The 22,728-nt window shown below is 34.0% G+C and overlaps 2 protein-coding genes across 19 annotated transcripts in view; one reads left to right on the forward strand and one right to left on the reverse strand.

The window, feature by feature from the left end:
- Positions 1-17,631, forward strand: part of LOC136847159 (uncharacterized) — a 35,716-nt gene extending 18,085 nt beyond the window's left edge. The window contains exon 4 of one of the 2 annotated variants that reach the window (XM_067118569.1): positions 15,799-16,136. In XM_067118569.1, the coding sequence (XP_066974670.1) occupies positions 15,799-15,946 (148 nt within the window). In that variant the 3' untranslated portion in view covers positions 15,947-16,136. Of the gene's footprint in view, positions 1-15,798; positions 16,137-17,460 lie in introns of those variants that run through there. The other variant, XM_067118577.1, reaches the window with a different exon arrangement.
- rdgB (retinal degeneration B) overlaps positions 2,049-22,728 on the reverse strand; it is a 311,695-nt gene continuing 291,015 nt past the window's right edge. For 14 of the 17 annotated variants that reach the window (XM_067118551.1, XM_067118534.1, XM_067118507.1 and 11 more), the window contains 3 exons: positions 21,888-22,019; positions 20,607-20,749; positions 2,049-5,516 (listed from right to left, as the gene is read on the reverse strand). In XM_067118551.1, the coding sequence (XP_066974652.1) occupies positions 5,402-5,516; positions 20,607-20,749; positions 21,888-22,019 (390 nt within the window). In that variant the 3' untranslated portion in view covers positions 2,049-5,401. Of the gene's footprint in view, positions 5,517-11,493; positions 11,560-11,994; positions 12,110-20,606; positions 20,750-21,887; positions 22,020-22,728 lie in introns of all 17 variants that reach the window. The other 3 variants (XM_067118561.1, XM_067118440.1, XR_010855622.1) reach the window with 2 other exon arrangements.

The raw sequence follows: 22,728 nt of genomic DNA on the forward strand, positions 1-22,728 counted from the left end.
GGTACATACTGCACCAGCGTCCAGCTGAAATTCTACATCTGCCCTATCATTTAGCATTAGCCTAACATAATAGGGTTCTTTCAGCTCTTCCATATTAGAGGAATTAACTGACAAAATGTACTCTCGAATCCTTACCACTAGAGTTATCTACCGGTAACTTTACCGAACTTACATTTTTAGACACAGCTGAAGTTTAAGTAGTGATAGGCTTCCTAGAAAACATATTTTAGCAAGGTGACCCTTGCATTTACACAAGTAACACTCAAAATTTTTAAATGGGCAGTCACTCTTCCAATGACTTTTCCCACAGCCACTGCAGGGTTTCATAGGTTTACTTGACAGAACTTCTCTAGCTGCTTCCTTCCTCCTTGCTTAGACCAGGAACTAGACTATGAGAATTTGCTTTCTGACTGAACTCTCGGACATCTTTCTCAGCTGCTTTCCTCGCACCAGCAATCTCTACTGCATGGGTGAAAGTCAGGTTCTTCTCTGTCAAAAGAACTATTACAATACCCTTCCTTTTTTTCTGTCTGCATGAGGAACAAGGGTTGTGAAGGTAAGATAAGACAATGAAGAAGATGATGAGGACCCTTTCCTTTTCCTGTTACTGCAAAGCACATGGCCATCCAATGACCAGAACTTGTAGGAAAAAGTACTAAAGAAGTAGGCTCGTCTAGAGAAAGATCAGGAGGAAGGACAACTTTATGTGATTGTTTACACTGTGTGGTAAAAGTAGGCATCGCACTGGCCATGCGTTTGGCGGATGCGTCATCATCAACTGGAGTTACCACAGACAGTTTAAGAGACAATTCCATGTTCTTCTCCACCAAACAGTCATGAAGGCAGAAATAATGGGCTTCCTGGAACATTCAGTTTAAGCCAAAAATTTTCTTTGATTTTTGTTGGATGACACTTCATTAATATTTTCATTACCACTGTGGGGACATCAGTCCCAGAAGAGGCTATAATATTAAACAAAGAATGGCATGATTTCATAGGTGGGGAGAGTTGACCCTCAGCTTGTGAAAAGCATTCTTGGACAGTGGTAAGGGAATTGATGGCTGAAGTAAGAATCTCACAGAATCTGCCAACTTCACCGATGGACTAAAACTCCTCACTGAGAAGGCAAATGCTTTTTTTCCCTTCCTCTTCCTAAATCTTTTCCTCTGAGGAGAAACCCAGTCCACACAATCATCACATGGGGGAAGAATGGACACTGATCCACCTTGACAATGAGAACAAAACTTACGTGGGTCTACAGATGTAGGATATAAAGTAGCTACATGGTTACCCTATACTGTACCCATGTAATGTCTACTTTGCTGTTGTTTATTTTCCATGAGAGAAAAAACACAGCAACAGAGACAGTACAAAAAAAAAAATCAGAAAACATAAAGAAGCAAAGGAATGCAAACTCAGCCAAGTTAATCCAAGGGAGAGGCAAGAGCAGTAGCACTTCACACAGCACAGTCAAAAGTTAAAGTGACTCCTGGCATGCCAGGATTTTTGCTGGCACCTCCACCCACTCATTAGTACCACCATACAGCTAACCTTGTAAGTTCATTCACCCATTCAGCTATGCTTGAAAGATATTTTAACTTAAAAGGCATCAGTTTGTATTCCCATAGGAACAAATTATCTTGTTCTATGGTATTATCTGCCAAGGGGAATCACTTCAGACATGCATCTGAATCCAACTGCTGTCCTTCCAAAGGCAGGCAGCATAAGTGCAAAAGATATTGATATTGATTTAAACGTCTGTTACTGTACAGTCTACAATTCTGCTCTTAATGAAAATGGAGGGTATTGCAGTTTTACTCAGCCTTAACAAATGTGTGCCATAGTATGCAACAAGTGAATTCTTATGAAATTATTTCATGTATTCTAAAGTGTCAATAGGTTTAATGCCTTTGCATACAGCAAAAAGCAAAAGTTAAAAGTATGCTAATGAGTTTATAGATTCAACTGAATTAAATATATAAAAATGCTTAAAATAAAGGAAGGAGTCCTTTTTGATTACAAACTAGTGCTAAAATGATAAACAAAGATAAATAATAATTATACTTTAATAATAACTAATAACAATAAATACTGATGTTTAATGTTACAATAAATATCTTGTAAAGTGATTAACATAAACATAATCATTACAGTTCTTAACTAAAATGCAATATTAACTTATAAATAAATAAATTTCAACAGACTGCATGAACATATATGTTTAAGTAACATTTCACAGATAACAACTATACACTGAAAAATTCTTCTAATGTATAGAAGACGAAAGCTCTAAGTCAGGTAAAAGATTGAGATTGCATAAGGACCTCATTAATCTCAGGATCACAGTCAGACCACAATCTAGACTGCAATATTACACCAAAGTGTGAAATGTTGAAGAGTATATAGGAATGAAATTGAGAGCAAATGAGATGTGTGGAAGTTATGGCAATGTATGAATCTGCGATTACTCCCTTATTTACTTCTAGTTTCATAAAATTCTCTTCTATGATAACCAAGATAATGTTATATATGGTTTTGGAATAATAATAGCTTTCTTAGATTTTAAATATTGTATTAGCACAAGAGACTTTTTCTTATTCACTATTTTAATACAGTGATACCATTTCCTGGATTATTCACCTATGATTATCCTCCTGTCTTTTGATGAGTTTCATAATTACAAAGGAGATAAATACAATAGGAAACAATACCAAGATGTGGCAAAACTTCACAAACTCCCGTACTACAGACTACTATTCTACATATCACACTTATTTGCACAGCATTAAGAAAAATATTCTGGTGAAAGGAAATACCTTTCTGAGATAGTATGGCATACTTCAAAGGTAGAGGGCAATCTACTACACCCTTGAAAGAGAGCAAAGTCAACAAACATCATCACAAAAGGCACTGCCAACTTGCTAAGCTAATAGCCAAACAAACTGTTTATATGACATTAGAGAACAAAATGTGGACCTTGTACAACAGACCAGTTTATAAGCTTTGAATATGTTCACTAATGATAAATGCTGTCTGGCTCATTTACTTGTGAAAATATTTGGTTAAGAAGCGTGTAACATTCACAGTATTTGTCTTTGACTGTGCTATCTACCACTGAGTGTAATTAGATTTCTCACTACCTTCAAATTACACCAGAATATCACAAATGTGTGAGAAACTAGTAGGAAGAAAGTTAACGTTATTTTGGCCATCAAAATTAAATCAGTTTCCACAGAAGAGTGCATATATACCACAATGAATATTGAATGTAAAAGTTAATTGTAAACCTATGTGTTTGCATCACAATATTCATCTAAAACTTCTGAAACAAAATGTAACTTGCTATCACATACACAACCTGTTCCTTTGCAAGTGTAACCATACTCTGGCAAATGAATAAATCTACCTTTAAGAAAATCTGGTACTTCTAGTTTCTGGTGGAAAAATAATCAAAGTGATATTAGAAAAAGACAGTTTCAACAGTTAACAGTTTACTACAAACTTACTCATGCTAATGAAGACACTCCTGGCTTTGCATACACTAGGTGCTTCTGTCAAAACAATCATTAAGGAATAACAATACAAAGATGAAGTGACAAAATCAGCTGGTGGATGACATAATTTCTAAATCATATGAAAAAATATTCTCCATAGGCATGTGTAGGAAAATTGTTTTATATTCCTGTTTCCAAGATAATTTAGTAACAAGAAGACACCTAGATCAACCAAAGAACTAGAGCCTCTACTTAGTACAAGTAAATCTCATAAACCTAAACAAAAGCTAAATGACCAGAGAACACAGGGTATGTGAGAAAATCCTTCACAGTTCAAATTTCAGTGAGTTTAAACATGTAACCACATTGAACACAGTAGTAGCTGCTAAGCTTCAATATATCAAATATAAAAGAATACACAGAGCATGCACTGTTTCAGTATGAATTGACTTGTACAAGAGAAGAAAAGAAACTAAGAGGCTCCAACTTGATATTTATAGAAAGGTTCATGACAAAGCTGTTTATACATTACCTTTATTCAACATTATCATACACTAGATCCCAGCTAATTCCACTCTCAAAAGCTCTAGGGGAACATCAATTTAATTTTCAACTACAATTTATTTTGCCTCTCTCTCTCTCTGAGGAAATACTGGCATTTCCCTATCACTTTATGTAGGTGTTCCAATTATTTATATATATAATCTATATATACATATGTGTACTGTATCTATTTCATTCAATACTGATAAAGTCATGACAACAATGCAGTAAAAGAAACAAGGAAATACAGAATAACCCTGAAGTAACAAAACTGCAGGATGCTGCAGCATACTCAAAAGAGCTATTAAGTCAAAGCACCACAAACCCACACCAGTCCTAATCAGAACAGGTCTTGGTCACAATATATAACATCTTTTCTTCCCTTAGATTAGGTTTGGTCAGGTCAGTCAAAATCAGACTAGTTCAGGCTAAATTCTGCAAGTTAACAAGAACTAACCTGTCTTGAAATTATTCCAACTTGTACAGTAATATGAATACACAACCTGAGCTAAATCATTAGCTATATTATCAGTTTAGGTAGACCTTTACCAAAGGTAGTACATATGTACCTGGTCACAGAAAATGCCTTTAGTCACTGATAATACAGCCAAATATAGTTATCAAAAAGTTTAATGTCTGCAAAACTGAATGAATATAAACAACGTTAGTCTCTTTTGCAATAAAAGGCAGTACATTATATGTATGACTGAAATGCATTGTCATGGCTCATCTTAATATGGAAATGTAAAAAATAGCGCAATTACTCTTTAATTACATAACTTACTTGGATACAAATCCAACAGTACTATATGTTCATAACTTCTTCCAGTCACACTTAATATGAATACAGTGCCTTCAAGTTTTGTGACCAGACAAGACTATGACATTTCATGAAAACTTTAAATTGTCTCTGGTATGAAGTTCTTGATTGGTCATTGTATTCAAGGAAATAAATTCTTTGACACGTGCTGTAGTTACACAGAAATTACTCCTAAAACTATCAGTCAGTTTAATACAGTCAAAAGTGTGAACACATGTGACCCTACCAGGTACAAAGTTTTGTGTACAATTTTGCATTGTTTCTTGTTTCTATCCATGGTGATATCATTACTCAAAATTATTTTCCAACACAAGCTTTGCAATGTTCTAGCCTAACCTGTTCATCTTTATATCAAGGTTCAAGAAAATCAGTACTAATGAAGATGCCTTTCACAAGTTTCCCTTTCTTGGAATAACATGTAAGCAAATGATTTATTTTTTAATGACTAGTCACACAATTAAATAGAGTGGTAGCCTTAGCTCTTGCAGATTTAGTACTATTTTGGCCTCAGTGGTTGCTCTATGGCACTGTGGTAAAATAAAAATCATTTCATACTCATGTGGTTGGGCCTGGGAGAGTGAGATGATCCTCGAGAACGAACGATTCCCTCATTTGCTGAAACTCCCAGGACGGGAAAAGACGTAGTCCGCTTGGCAGAACTGAAAAAATCATGTAATTACCAAATAATATATAGCTGGTTACAATGAAAGGAAATCAATCTGAAATTGACAATTTTTTTTATTTCAAAAATGCATCAACTTGTATTTGTGTAAAATAATTTCCTTATAGGTCTTATTTTTTTAATTAGAACAAAATATTACTGCACCTACTACAGGCAGCAGTTATGAACATACGACCTTTGCTTAATAATGACTTGAAGCACTAAATATTAAATACAACAGCAATAATTCATATAGTCAACTATAAAAACAGTGAAATATTAGTCTTACAACTAATTTCAAATGAACTTGTCAAACCATGCTTTACAAATATTCTAAACAATCAGGTAAATTCCAACCAATCTGTTTGAATAACATATTAAAAGAGTACCAAAATTATCAGTGTCCAATGGATAAGGATTATAATTAGGTCATTCTTATGAATGAATTATACACATCTTTAGGATTTAACAGCAATGTAAACGATTATCTAGATTTAAAAAATACCTTTAAATACTTGCAATTAGATGTCACAAGTGAAATTAAATCATTTTTATGAACTGGTTGGTGCATTTTTTTTTATTCAGGATTTCCTCTTACATTCAAAAGATTACTGCCCAAACATGTTTTTCTGTATTTACATGTCTTATTTTACTGAAAATATTGTACATCTTGCAGCAATGTCTTGATCCATCAAAATGTGGATGGCTTTTTTAAGCATACAAAATTATATAAAACTACAGTAAAAAAAAATATCCATGTCAAGTCGTTATATGCTTTTACTCAAATGAGTCTTGGCTACAATGAAACAAAGATTATTAGCTGAAGTGTCATTCATCAAACAAAACTTTTGGAATAATTCCAAAAGTGAGTTATAGGACAAATACTACAAGAAGGCTAAGAACTGATGAGAAGGAAGAGTGAGTATAACTGATAAACCCTAGACTTTAATTCACAATCTGCATGTATGTACTGTATGGTACAGCCAAGCTTTCTGATAAATATTAAGGATCACGTTTAAGTCCCCAAAAAGAAAAAACTATAATCTCAGCTCAGCTGAGAAAATCCTTGTCACAACATGGAGTCAGAAACTAATTAACATGTACCATACTGATAATATGTAGAGCAATGGCAGAGGAACCTCCCATGATATTAGGACAATACTGCAGTACCTGCATAGTTTTGAGATATGGCATTACTACTTGCCTTTGGTCTTAAGTTAAAGTGTCAAAACCTGTTCAAGTGGACTGCACATGGTGGAAATAGCACTTTGCTAAATTCTAAGAGTATATCACTGAATGAGGTTATGGGTGGGTTAGGTGTAAGTTTACTCAAGGGGTGCACAAAATAACTTGTGAGAAGCAGAGCTCCAAGGTGCTGCTATAAAGAATTAAAATGTGCCAAACAAAGAACAGAATGCCACAGAGCATTGCTGCAGTAAAACCCAACAGTAGCAAATATTGCATACTATACATATTTGGATATTCAGCACTATCAGAAATAATAAAAAAGAAAACAATGATCCTATAAGAAAAAACTGTTAGGCAACATTAGCATAAAAATATGCTGAAGCGCTAAAATGGAGTGGACCATCAGCCTTGTGTATCCCAATCCATCACTGTCTTGGGCATCTGTATACATTACCCATGACCTAAGCCGAACTATCATGCTAGCTGAACACTCACTCACTGTAAAAGCATTGTCTAATAACACTGAGTTAGTTTCTAACATATGTATCTGAAACAGCCTAGAGGAAAAGGTGTTATAAAGAAGGTATTACTAAGAAATGGATAAACAAGAGTGCATTTAAGCCTTAAGCAGAAATTTGATTTGTCAAAATAACTGGGAAATATATGGACTGTTACCATGATATGAGAGCACTCTGGAAAATTTCACTGAAGTGAGTGATATTAAAAAAATTTTAAAAATCAGTTGCTTGCCTATTCTAAACAATATAGTGTGGATACTACAGAAGCTGGTATAAATAGTGCAATGGAAACCAAATAAATATTTCAAGCTGAAGATTTAGTGGTTTGTGCAGCAGCACAGTGCAGGAATAGCAGGGAGGGGCCATGAGATTTAGATGGTTGTAAAATGATGTACAGAAAGACAGGTATGGAAAATTTCAGTACCAAGAATGATTGGCTGTACTGTTTTCTAAGGCATAACAACCTTACCAATAAGAAGGTGTCTGGTGAAGCAGCAAACACCCTTGGGAAAAAATAAAACCCTTCCACAATCAAAAGAACAAATTGGACAGGAAGGCCTTATACTTGGCCTAGTGTATAATATTGATACGTCTGATGAACTATTCCGTGAAAGCTTTTGCCTATAAATATTCAAGCACCATCAGGAGGAGGAAGCATACTAGGATAAAGCAGAACAACATAGATTTCCAAAATATGCTTAAAAAATGCTGCCATTCCCTCTGCCTCAAGTCCTGCATCCCTTGCACAGCAAAGAAGCCAATGACAACAGAGGATATAATGTATTCACTGCCAGGGCATTATTATGCTTCACAGAAGGCAAGGTTTAATATACTACAATAATTAAAGCCTACATGAAAGCCCACACCTTAGAAATCTGTGTCACCAGGAGGAAGAGTTCAAACTACATCCCAACTGTGTTAGGGCAGTTATTTCGATGGATAACTATGTCACATCCTCATGAAGAAAAACTGAATAACTGATGATGGAAGGATAAAATGCATTTTCCTACACAAAAACACATTATCTCTCATTCAACCCATAGACCAAGGCATTATCTGTAGAGCCAAAGGCTACAGAGAATGCCATTTTGGTTTGATGGTAGTCCTGGATGACAACCAGGGCCAAGAGAATACAAGTGGTCAGAATAGTAATACAGGTTGACCATCACTAATCCGGCAATCAGTAGTCTGGAACAATCAGTAATCCAGCACAGATTTCACTGCAGAGTAATTTTAATGTTTCCAGACTAATTTTCAATTTTCCCAGGTCGTTTACGCTAACTCACTCGCCAGCCACTTCGATTTGCTTATGTGCTGCATCAACAAACTGGTAGCTCAGCCTACATTATACTGAACTCTATTCACATATTAACAGTATTATACAAACATCAACATAACGAATGTGCATCTTTTCATGGATCTTTAAAAGTTATGCTTTACTACATTGTTTCCAATTGCGATATTCTCATATTGCTTTTGTATTATAAATTGCGATCAATGTTTTGTTTTGGGAATCAACATCGCAGTGTTTATTTTGCCGCATTTAACGAAGTTCAAAGTGCTTTTCTTGCTTCTAGTTAGCGTAAATGAATATGGATACTTTATTTATTTGGGACAAGGATATTTTTCGTTATACAAAGTGTTTTTAAGTCGAAATATAACTTAAATATGTCTCATTGTGAAATTAATTTAGGTATTTTTTTTGTTATTATATGACGTTCGCGGGAATCGCGGCTGGCCGTTTTGGAGGCATGTTTGTTTTGTGTAAAATAAATCAAGATTCTGGTCGCTGTTTTCTCTTGATTTCATCATAATACAAGCTTTACGTATTTATCTTTTATCGGCGGAAAAACATTGGTAATTTGTATTCTTTCATGCCCAGTAGTTTTGATTAAAATACGTTCTTCCAGTTTTATTTATGGTCGAGTTTCATCCATGTTGCCGATGCACGATAATTTATAGTCATTAGCAGCTTGAACATTGTTTTCAGCTTCAGCTACAACTTGCAGCTTAAAGCTACTGTAGCAGTATATTTCCCGCCGATCTTTTCTCCAAAGCGAATAAGGAATAGTAAAAATATATCAGTCCTATTGTACAGTACTTAACGCGTCATTTTGTAACATAACTACAGTAATTGTGTATTACCGCACGATGGATGAAATACAAGCAAAACAATTGTTATCCGATACTGATTATTAGTAAAACAAGTTTCCCGCTCGTTGTTCATGGCTGTACACATTTACGTAAGAGTATAACATTACTAACAATACTTTTTATCATTCTCTTTACTTTTAACTAGCAGATGGAATAAAGAGATGCAGGAAGAAGTTGGTCTATTGTAAGTTGGTTCTCCTGTCTGGCGCCTGCATGAAATCTAAAAATATTTCCTAAATATTTTCAGTATTAATTAATTGCAACCCCATCAGAAACTCAAAATATTGTAAGTCAATTATCGAACTAAAAGTACTACCTGTATTTGATAATTGTCTTTTTTTATTAACCAACTTGTGCTGATTTATGGATATTTTATTCCTAAAATGAGGTGCTTACCTACTGGCTTTCGTGGTATTCTAGCCTATATCAAGTCGGCTAATCCGCACCTCAGGTCCCAACGATGCCGGATTAGTGATGGTCAACCTGTATATACTACAGTGATAAACCTGAGGTCAATTTGGCTGTGGCTAAGAAAATGCTAAAGAGTACAACACTGGCAATTGGCTTGAAAAAGTGCTGAAAGACACTAATGCAACACAGTAATTCATCAGTTTCAAGGCACCTGAATACTCCATACATTTTGATTGTGCTGGCCAGCTCATAGGAGAGGTAATTAAAGAAAGGTTCAATGAGTTCTTCAAGTAATATCAGAAATATTGTGGAGTCAACTGTAACTCCAAAATGACTCCAAAGGAACAAAACATGACTGTGATAGTGGTGAAGTTTTCCACAATACAATCTCATCTCAATTAGATCATGAATATCAAAGATGTCCTGCTGTTCTATGGTCCAGTGAGGGAGGTAGGAAACACCATCTGCCACCATCTACTGGTGATGGGTTTTCAAATCATAACTGACTCCTTCTTTAGGCCTGGTATTCAGCTACAACATCGCATCACTAGCTTGGCCCCTCTGTCACCTAAGCTTGGTCCTTATTCTATCATAAGTCCCCAAGTACCATCACCCAATCCCCACTGTGACCAAATGTCCTTGAGTAATTCATACTGTTTACTGACTATACATTTATGGTTAGGGGAGCTTAAGGGTGGGGAGTCTAAAAATAGTAAGATTACCTAAGGTAAAGACCATGACCATGCAAAAATGTAATTTTTCTTTTCATTTTACTATGGTTATTGTTTTTTTTATTTTATAAGAAAAATTTCCAGTTGCAGATAAAGCCTAGTAACTTTGATTGTAGAGAGGAAAGGTGAAACCAGGAGTTTTTGCTGAAACAGCCAAAGTCACAAGAAATCATATACCAAAAGTAAAATAGGACAAAGGAGCTTGTGAATGTATTGCAATCAAATTAGTATTGAGATCTAAAGTTCAGTAAAATGCACACATCTATGAAATGTTATTTTACCCGAATCAAAATTTCTGGTGTATCCAAAAGAAAAAAGGATTAATCATCAACACAAGAACTTACAGCGGGCAAGAGCAATAACTGCAGTATAAGTGAACACTATTCTGTGCTGAAAATTTCAATTTCTTATAAGTAATTTAGGGTATTTTTCATAGCATGAAGTGGATAGTCAACGGTCCATTGCATCTACAAATTTCAATTCTTATAAGTGATTTAGGGTATTTTTTCATAGTATGAAGTGGGTAGTCAACAGTCCATTGCATCTACAAATGCACATATTGTACACAGATGAAGAGCATACAATTAACATTTTACTTGTTTAGGCAGTAACCTTAGTGGACATAAGTATTATTATTAATTAGTGCTGTAAAGGATCATGTACATTTAGTATTCAGGAACAAAATCATGTTGAAGACATGCAAATAAACTGGGACAATAGTAACAAAGTAGCAAATCTAAATGACAGTTTCATACTTGTAGAGCTCATCTCCTGCAAACTTTCACCCATGAGCAAGGTGTATGAAAGTGGTTCAAATTTGCTGTTCTCATAATTGTTCAGAACACAAACAAGCAAAAATTTAACCCAATGATACTGACATTGTCCTAAAGAAGAAGAAAATGAAAACAAATAAATTAAAACATAAGAAGCACTGTGCAGTCTAGACAACTATATTGTTCAACCCTGCACATACTGCCAATTTTAACGGCTGCCATATCATTCTTTGCGATTTGAAGACACTTTCTGGGCTGCCCAATATCTGCAAAAAATTATATGAATTCAAAGCCAAATTGAAAAGAACATCTGGCCCTAATCCCACACTGGTGAAATTTTGTAGTTAAGTGACAGTAAGTCAAGTTTACTACTTGCTACTGTAAGTGTTTAAACTACCAAAATTCCAAGGTAGGGAAAGACCTCATGTGCAGTTAATAAAACCTTGAAATCATGGAGTTCTTCGCAAAGAAAGTTGAACTTCAGTGACTATAGTTTGTATATGTACTATAGCAAGAAGGTACATTGAGACTAACACACTAGTGCACAAAATCAGATGTCAACAAAACAGACAAATGCAACACACAAATCCAACACTATACAAAAATTAGTAGCACTATATCAGTATGGCTGTCCTGTTTCAGATATGTGAAGTACTGCAGTGATACCACAAATCCTAAACATATTTAACAAAATAACTCACTAAATAAAAAGCCAAGTCCATTGTGATACTGATGTGGCAGTGCTTTCTTCTAAAATTCCAAATACTGTACAGTAATATGGCTTTTCCATTCTTTCAGAAACTGACCTTAAAAAGCCTGAAAATGATTGTGAATTTTGGTCATAACCTATCATGTAAAATATCACAAAAACATCCTGGATATAATTCTGTTGCTCCTAATAAAAAGAGAATAGTACACCACCATTTGATGGTTGTTACATCCAAAGCTGAATGTCCATGGTACTTGCAGTCTGTGGTTTACAGCAAGTGTTCAAAATACTTAAACTAAATGTGTCAATAACAGCTGATTTCAAATATGCAAAACATGTAACTGGGAAAACAAAACATAAATTTTAATTAAAAAATATAAAGTAAGCAGAGAAAACATTTTTTTTTCACTTTAAATGAATGAAGTATACATTTTCAAGCAACCAGCAAATATCAGGATATCTTTTTTTTGGCAATTTCCATCACAAACTAAAGCCTTACCTTATCTCCTGATATTTACCATGAACTAAAGATAAATTAACAATACCTTTCCTTCCACAACAATCCTATGGAGTATAGGATTACAACACTAATTTTTCAGTATATGAAGTTCCTCAGAAAGGCATATATACTGAAGTAATAAGTGAAATGTGACAGTTTTCTGCCCCGCTATTGTAAAACCATCTTAACACAGAAATGAAAATGTATTGTAAACTATAATGATAAGAGTGTAAAACATAGACAATTATAATGCATACTTTTGTAAATAGAGGGAAAACAAAGGAGAGACCATAAAACATTTAGATGTCAATAAAAAGAATATGGGAAGTCTAATATTTCTAAAATGTTATACTTCTCTGTAAAGAATTATTCTTTAAAATCATATGTATTCCTCTCTTAAAACAGTGACCAGTTTTCTTCAATCCCTAATGATTTCCTTAACAAGGCAAGAATGAAAAATTCCTAACCTATGTGAGCAAAAAAAAAAAAAAAAAAAATGCATCCCCTGACTAGGTTTGGTAAAATGGAGGCACTGATACCAATGAATGTCAATTTTAAGTCTCACTGAAGAAAAATAAATTTAAGGCTTAAAAGTTTTCCTTCCAGTATGGCAGCAAGAAAGGACAAAAAACAGCTGTTATGATATTTGCTGCACTGTCATAATGAGACACAAGAAGCAAATGAAGTAAATGAAAAGTAATTCAGAACCAAGAAACATTGTCAATTTAAAAAATATTCTGTCCAATCTATATTAAAAGCCATCTAATCTAGGGTAGGGCCCTCATTTCTATAAGTTCTATTCTCCCCTACTAAAAACTCTTCAACTTATTGATGTTAATTTTTTAATTTAAAAGGCATTCCATTAATTCTTGAATGTGTACATTAATTTTTCTTATACTCACACAAATTAGGTGTTCCTTCAAATACACGAGTAACACCTTTCTCTTTTAAACCAATTCAGTAACACTATTCTCTTCTGTCTTTGCAAGTTCAGTTTAAACTGTAATCTTTTCGTTTCCATTACTGTTCTGGTTGGACTATTTTTTAATTATTTTGCCAGTGCTACATTTGCTTTCATTTCAAGCATTTTCATTATTATAAAAATAAAAATCCAGTCTGATTTCCCTTGCATTCTCATGAGGTTTATGGCTCCAATTCTCCATCTACAAGAAAACTGCCTTCTGATTTTAGCCAAACAAAACATACCTTTTAGCATTTCCTTCTACCCCAATCTTTTTCCAATCCCATCATCTTAACTAGTCTTCTCATTTGAATAAATAACTTTCAAAATCCACAAAACACAAAATCACATTAACAAATCCTTTCACAGATTAATCCCAACTAAGTTTTAAACTTTCATAATCTAATTTTTGTAAATACTTCCCATGTCTCATACACCATTCCTACAGCCAATGTATATTTTCCTACATTTCCTTATGCATTTCAGTCTAATATTTTTAGCAGTGTTCTAATCACGATCCTGGAGGATTTCAGTGTCAAAAAAATTATTTTTTGATCTCACCACTACCAAATTTGCAAGGGTATCCTTGTTGTTATCACTGCTGTTCAGGCAAACACATGACTACTCTCCTTGATCATGTATATTTTACTAAATTTTCAAACCTCCTTGTGACTTTCTGGTACGGTGAGAACTGTTACATTAAATAAGCGTGCAGAATTTCAAATTCTTCACTTTTGTACCAGCCCATTCAGTATTCTAACATACATAGTTTTTCCACCTTTGTCACTTACAGTACTTTATTTTCAAAACTACATTCCTCCCATTTTTTCCAAGAACTTTCATTCTGTTCCTCATACCTTGTCTTTACTATTTTTTTCTTATTGGTTTATTGATGTTCATCATCTTTTTACTTATCCCTTTCCTCATTCTGAAAGTTAGAACTACCAATTACTTTTCAACTATTACAACAAAATGTTTGATTCTCTTTTTAAATCACTACTCAACTGTCCACACTACCGTCTAGTGAATCCCTAAACCTGCAAAGGCTGGCTCTAAACCTATGTAACATTAAAGGGCTTGTTGTTCTCTTCGATAAAGAGGTATTTCTTTAAGCAATTCCCCTTATACATCTTCCTCATCCCTTCTTGTCTTAATTCATTATACAATACGCAATTGTAACTATACATCAATATTTGTCACAAATGTATACCAAGAACTGTGTAGACACAAATTTGAGCATTTATGAAAAATATTTAATATCGAGCAACTTCACACAGAAAGGCAAAGAGTAAGCTCTAGTATAAAAAATCATCAGAAGTGAGAGAACATTTATATCTTCTTAATTCACATGTAACTTTTCTTACTGATGATGGAATGTAAGACTGAAACTGTGTATGACATTAGATCTAGTTATATAAATTACCTACCATAACTATATATATTTTCTGAGAGAAAGTGCAGCTCCAAATAGAAATAAAAGTTGAGACATCCATGAAAAAGCCTAAGATTCTGGAGTTAAATGTGAGGTCTTGTGAGGGGAGCAATTTCAATACAATAAATATCTTGGTTTTAAAGAAATCCTCACTGAAAATTAACATTACTAGCATACTGCTTGGCTATGTTGGTATTTATGAAAACCTAACTTAAAAATATATAACACAGAATTCATTTATACAAAGCAAAGCTGCTTAGGATGATATTAATTCTGTAATAAAATGGAGTTTTATGATACAAAACTAGCTTTTGTAATCCAAAACCCATTAATCATATATTTATCCAAATGCAACCACCTCAATTGTCCCTAGCTCAAAGTCTTTTGTCTAACCAACACAGACATGGTAGTTTAATGATGCATGCAACACCTGGAACCACAGGTATGTATTACTTCCTCACCCTTACTTTCATGCAGTTTGGAAATGAGACTAATTCGTGAGGTTGGAAAGAGAACTTGATTAACTGTATATGACTGATAGGTTTGTATGAAGAAACTAGTTGCTATGAAACTTTTTCATCACAACCCATCAATTACCTAACTTGCATAAATATCAGTTTAGGTGGAAGGCAAAGCTGCTGAATGCCCATGATTGTATACATGTAATAATCTCAGTTCCATCACAGTTTAGCCTACGCTTGAGCCAACCTAATTGTTCAAGTCCATCCCTTGGAGTAGGATAGCGAGTGGACATCTGGGAGTCAGTTCTTACCACTGCCATTGGGAAAGGAAAAAATTTCATGAAGGGCTATATTATCTGAGTAAGATTCTGTTTAGTTTTTCCTTTCTAAATATTTACAAATAGTTCACCGTCTGACCATAATACCTCTTAACCTTATGACAGTGACCTGACACAGATGATGACTGTTGGCTTGGATAAGGGTAATAAGGCAATGGGCATACAACAAACAAATGCCCTGGGACACATGGATGAAAATAATCCCAAATATAGAGTGCTTTATTACATTAATATTGATATCTTGTTTACATGAAGTTTATCTCCAAGTGAAACAACCTGGATGCATACAGAAGACAAGACACTTCAGCTGATGGTGAAACATTTAATTACTTTGTTATTTTTGAGATCGATATGTTTGTTGTAAAAGGTCCCATTGTATGAACGTTGTTATTGATCATCTCCCGTACGGAGTCAATTAAATGTTACTGTAACTTTTAAAATAATCAGCATTGTTTCATTCCAAAATTTGATGGAAACAAAGGAGGGCAAATGAAATCCACTCCTATATGGTATTTTGCTACCTATAAAGGAGGAGGAAGCAGTATGATCAGAACAGCCAAGTTCCTTCCAATGGCCCAGAATTTGAAATTACTAGTGACAAGGAGGAAATAATGAAAAGAATACAGTATCTTGAATGAGGTGACTGAAGATACCTCAAGTGAGGGCTGCCTGATTGTTCAACAGCAATCCTGAGAGTGACACTGACACAAAGTCTACAATCTCAACCAAACCAAAAGAAATTTGCAATAAAAGCTTTCCCTATCAATATATATACTTCTGAGAGTTACACTTTAAACTACTTCTTTATGTTAGATAAGGCACAAAGAAAAAAACAATCCACTTTGGAAATGACTACGGAAAGCATACTTCCATACCTCAAGCCTGTAAGCAAAAAGGCGAGAAGTTAAAAAATACAGAAAAGTTATAAAAGAAATAAAGGGGAAAAAATAAAATTCCAACCTAGTTTAACAATCTTTCAAGTGGCATAGGAAAAAAAAATTCTAAAGGGAAACTTAACTCTTCAGTCAAATTGAAAATACTTTCAGTTTACAAGTGAAACAATTGAAAATGCTTAAAAAATAAACCATTATCTTCCCAGTTTAAGAGCTCAAACTGAGGAACTTAAAAGTTATCCTTGTGAGTGCATCTTAGTTTCTTCAAGAGACCAAGCTAGGTAGTAAAGCCTATAAACCTGGTGTAAATTATAAATTTATACATGATCATCTCCTCTACTGGGAGAACATGACAAAGTCAGAGCAGCTACCAATTACAGTATATAACACTGTAGCATTAACTGCAGCCATTAAGAACAACACTGCAAGCATTTTCAGTTCACCTTTTAAAACACACTACTTTGTTCCATGTACCTTCTTTACTTCAACCAAAAGAACATAACAATTAATTAGCTTGTCATTCCATTTTCACTATTGGGAGACTTCAGTGCCGATAACCTTTTATGAGGTGGAGACATATTAAACAAAAGTGTATTACGAAAGATACCATCGATAATAATGACATTTAACACCTACTCAAAACAGTACTTTTCATCCATGTAGACTTCAAGTGGTCAACAATTCAACACTTTAGTTGAATTGTGATAATTTAACAAGTTGTTGAGTCTGTTTTGATGTACCAATACATCCCTTTTTAGTGATTTTCAACACAATTTATTGCTATTTTGATCCACCACACCAATGTAAAAGTATTTGCTTTAGAATGACCTGAATGAGTAACATATCTGAAACTTAAAAATGACTTCTTTTTCAGAACTGCTGTTGACCTATGACTTCACTAGAAAAGAAAGTAAATGGCATTCTTTGGTTGGCTGAGCTAAAATGTACTGTTGCTTTCCAAAGAAGGTTTACATCCTAGTACAATACAGAAGCACCACACAAATTGCTTAGCAGGTGGATGAAGACATTTAAGGAAACAGTTTCTGTTATTGATATACCATGGTCTGGTAGACCATGTCTTGATGAAGGAACTGTAGCAGCTGTAGAACAATCCTTTGGAAGAAGAATCTCTGATGAGCATTTTTGGAGATGAGGCTTTCAAAATCCACTGTGCCTAAGATTCTGCAGAAAAATCTCAAAATGAAAGTGTACAAAATCCAAATGCATCAAATGTTGTTAGCAGAGGATTATCATACTGACTAACTTTCTGTCATCATTTCAATGACAGAATTAATGCTGATTATGCATTTTTAAATAATGGTCTTTGATGAAGCAACGTTCCACCTTAGTGCCAAGGTCAACAGGCACAATTGCTGTATTTGGGGAACTGAAAAGCTATGTGAATCTGTTGGTTGGACATGAGAGTCTCAAAATTAATGTCTAATGTGCTTTGGGAAAGAATCAAATCATAGGGCCATTCTTTTTTGGAGGGCGTGTTGTTAATGGTGATAAATATTTAGAAATGCTACAAAATTACTTTATTCCTAAGCTTGAACAATCAGAACTTAAAGAGAATACAGTTTTTCAACAAGATGGTGCACCTTGTCACTTTGCTCTGCAAGTTAGGCATTTTAAATGAGAAATTCCCTAACAGATGGACTGACAGCTGTGGACCATTATTTTGGCCTCCATATTCACCACATTTTTACTCCACTGGATTTCTTTTTATGGGACATGAAAAGTATTGTTTATTCAACTAAACATCAATCTTTAGAAGACTTGAAAGTAAGGATAACTGATGTGATTGAAGGTGTTACTGAAAATTAGCTGGAAAATGTTTCCCGAGAACTACAGAATCTTATTTCTCTTTGTATTAGTAATACAAGATTAATAAAAAATTTAGGTCATTCTTCTTTCCTATCCTTTTTACAGTACAGATTAATTCTATCATGTATACTGTAGTTACAAAGCTATCATGTATAGTTACAAAGCTACAAGTATTTTAAATTGCACAAAGACTTTATGGACACTATATATGCAGGACAGATCCTCCTAGATAATGTGTCCTGTCCAGAATTCCCCAAGATCTTTTGGACAAAGCTGTTTAAAAGTGCTGTACCCTCACAAAATACCAGGTGGTACAAGCATCTTTACTACCATAATCTGTTAAAGACAATCCAAAGGCACTGAAGATAACAATTGTAGTCAAATATAAGTTTGATGGCTTGTGATGAAAAAAGCTACTCTGCATAAACTGTACATAACCAAGCACACAGTTAATCACTAATATGAACATTACTGGTAAATTTTCAAATTGTAAGAATGTAAGTGTAGGAAAGGGCCCTTCAAAACCATTGGTCAGATTTTTAGCGTTCAATAACACAAAAATATATATTTTCCACTATCCCCTCTACTAACTTATGCATGATGTTAATATAAAATAGGCATTATCAAAACTGAAAACTAATGAAATTAGTATGATGAGTATCCCTTTATAATTCGAGAAAGTCGCAAATAGAAAACATCACTACTTATGAAAATATGATGTGCCTTACAACTCCAAACTAAACTCTATGTAACCCTTATTTACTGCAGTAGGGAAATATTTACATTTCATGTACAGAACAAATAACTTCCCTTGTTGAATGGCTGCATTAATGCTCTGATCACCAACACCTAAATATACTAATAAAACAACTGCATTTCATCTAATAAAACTACAGTATTACTTGGAAAGAAAACAAAATATTACATGGGCAAAGACAGCTGCATAGCAAATGCAATTCTACTGCATTTACTTGCAAACGGGAGCTTTGTTTTCCTTCCATTTTTTCCTCAAACCATTCACTATTTTTAATCATTGTTCAAGTGATGGCAAGGATATTCAGGACTAAATTTCTGTTGGGAACAAAGAAATCTCATCTAGCATGGCATTATACAGGAAATATTTCATATTGTGAAGTGAAAACATGACAAAACCAAGGAAACTCTCATACCTATAAATCATTTGAATTTTGGGGATTCTATGAGAATATCTAAAGAATATCTTAGTCATGCGTGTCATTATACTGCCTTCCTAAATTATTGTTTAACATAACAGGGTTATCATAAAATGATTTACAATACTCTATATCATTGTAAAGGGTTCCTATCTAAGACTGGGAACTTAACTGACAATATCACAGGGATACTGTATTGTTATACTGTAATTCCATATGGTAAACTCTATAGCTAGTGATCTAGGACAACTAATTCAATGTGTAAAAATGAACTGATCTTACTCTTTCCCCTTCCACGAAGACAGAAACACTGGAAGAATTTAATATGTATCATATACAAACATTTCATGGTGTGATAATACCTAGAATTTCATTAAATCTGAGTTATATTTATACTTATCTGACATGTCCAATTTAATTTTTAGTGATGAATAAATATCACTACCTTTACATTTGCCTTGCATCAAAAGTAGTGTATAATAAGGGCCCTCGGGTGATAACACTGAATACCTCTGACTCAATAGAGTTTATACACAAAGACTTAAATAAAAAAGAGAATCGATAGAAAGTCAGGGTTCAAGCATACACTACGACAATTCTTATGGACAGTTTGCAAAAAGGTATCCATAGAGAATTATTCACTGTAACACTTCAGGAAAAATGAAAAAAAATTCTCTTTATCAAAATGTCATAAACTTTTGAAAAGGACCGTTATTCTGAGTAACAGATATGACATAAAGAGAGACATATATGAATTAAATCAAATACATAAAAATAAGCAAACCTCATTCCAGAATGTTATTTTTCTCACCTAAAGTTAAATTTTGAGTATACTGAGTATGGACTTCCAACCAAGATGTATAGTTTCTTTCCTCCTTAAAATAAGCATCCAACTGTATGTATTGATAAAAGGCTTCTTGATCTGACAAGAAATAAGCAAAGCTGAGCGCTAATCTTCATGCATGACATCATGAAGATCATGCATTAACACTTACGGAGAACTTAATGCAACTTAGCTTACCGTCTTCTCCGCAGAGCACTGCTCTGACCAGGTAGGCCAAAGAACACACGTGGGATCACCATCTGTGGATTGCCTTTTGCTGGACGGGATTTCCCCAATGCTGACAGGGAAGTCAAGTGAGCAGCATAACCTTCTGTCAACACCTGAATAGACAATTCAAAGATTATTCAACATAAATCTTCAATGCCCATGTTATTTACAAGAGTTAGCTAAATTAAGCACATCTAAAATTTATTTAGGATATATTCTCACAATTCTGCATCTGTACAGAAGGCAAACTTTATATTTAACTGTTAGCCAGACTTTTCATTTAACTGCCAGCCTTGTTTATCATGATAGGTTTCCTTCTTTGTTATTTAAAAAAATCATAAATTTTACTAAAACGAGTTATTTTAACTTTAACAGAGAACTGAAACATTTAATATAATTTAATTAGTTCTGCTATTACTAGTCATGTGTCATACTGGTGTTGTATGGTTACATAAAGTATTTACCTAATATTCAGCTTTTGTAGTCAAAAACCGTACTACTATATTGATATGATAGGCATAATTTGTTAGTCTGATATTGGAAAATAGTAGGTTGGCTGTGTATATATTTTATTCTGTTACATTAAAAGAAAATATCCATGTCTAAAGTATTATTTACTATTATGTCTTTGTAATCTCTACTTTATTCTATATTTTACTATATACATACTTTATTTACTTTCATCACATATATTTATTTTTATTTATTACATATATTTATTTTTATTCAAATATTTTTGCACCTCAGATGACCTGAATTGGCAATCATTATTGCTCAAGGTCTTGCTGCTACCCATTCTATCCTTTTTAGAGGGATTGTTATGCTTTAAATATATTTCCAGACATATCTTTTCTCTGTCTGTTGTCTGTCGTTGACCCTGCTTTTGTCATCGTTTTCCTCCTCATTTACTATAAATTTAGAAAGTTGACAAGGTTTCATGACTGCATATAATGGGGAAGGTGTGCTCTAAAATCTTAACCCACTACTTGGCCCTAAGGCCTGGTCTACATGCAACTGGTTCTTCACAGACTACTTTTAGTCTTTTGTGCATAATAAAAGTTGCTGTATTTTCTTCTTTCCAAAATACTTTCAATCACTTTCCCTTGGTATCTCCTCTCAACTATATTTTATAAACAGACAATACTTTTAATTAAAAAATCTCACAGTAAAAGTGCAAACAATGCATTATAACAAGGTTATCAGGAAAATATTCAGATTACAAGTTTAATTTACTTGATAAATCCTAATTACCTGTGCTGTGGCATGCTGTTTTTTGCTGGCTTTTCCAACTATGTAGATCTGTTCAGGTTTAAGGCCAATACTGTTGTAAACAGTGATGTCTTTTGAACTTCCATAAGCTGCCATAACCACTACAGCATGATCCTAGAAAGAAAATTAGAAATATTACAAAGCAGGACAACAAGGCAGGGAATACATTAGTCCCCAAGGTGAGGGAGTAGACTGTAACATGATTCTAATGACTACTCAAACTTAAGATGCTAACTTATTTAACTCTTCACACTATTTTTACACTTTCAATCTTCAATGTAATATCTCAAACTTCATCTTTTGTTAAAATTCCCCAATGCCTTTTATCTTTCTCACTTCCTTTCATCAGCGATTTTTGCTCTTCAGTGCAATCTAATTATACCTGTAACTGTAAATCTCTATGATTACAAATATGTCTTAATAAATCAGTACAGTACTGATGACTTCTTATCCATGTAGTAATGGCTGAAGTAACTAGACAAATCAGCTCAGAATTTACAAAGTGATCTTCTTAAACTAAGACCACTGAATTCATTGTGGTTTGCCTACCTGTTGCGATAATTCCGAAAGATACAATGCACTGAACTTTTAATAAAAAAAACATGGTTCACACTTATACTCTTCCTATTATTTGCTCAAGGCTGGGTGTAAAGTGGGCATATGTCAGCCAACTACAGTACTATAAATGATTTCAAAATGTTTTCTTTATGTATGGTTACAGCAAACAAGTGTTGCATAACTTCATAACTCCTTAACACTCTAAACCTTTTGCATCATAATTGATGAAGTTTACATTAGTCTTTCAACTGTTAACTTTCATGAC

The sequence above is a fragment of the Macrobrachium rosenbergii genome, chromosome 2 (assembly GCF_040412425.1).
Source record: "Macrobrachium rosenbergii isolate ZJJX-2024 chromosome 2, ASM4041242v1, whole genome shotgun sequence".
Lineage (NCBI taxonomy): Eukaryota > Metazoa > Arthropoda > Malacostraca > Decapoda > Palaemonidae > Macrobrachium > Macrobrachium rosenbergii.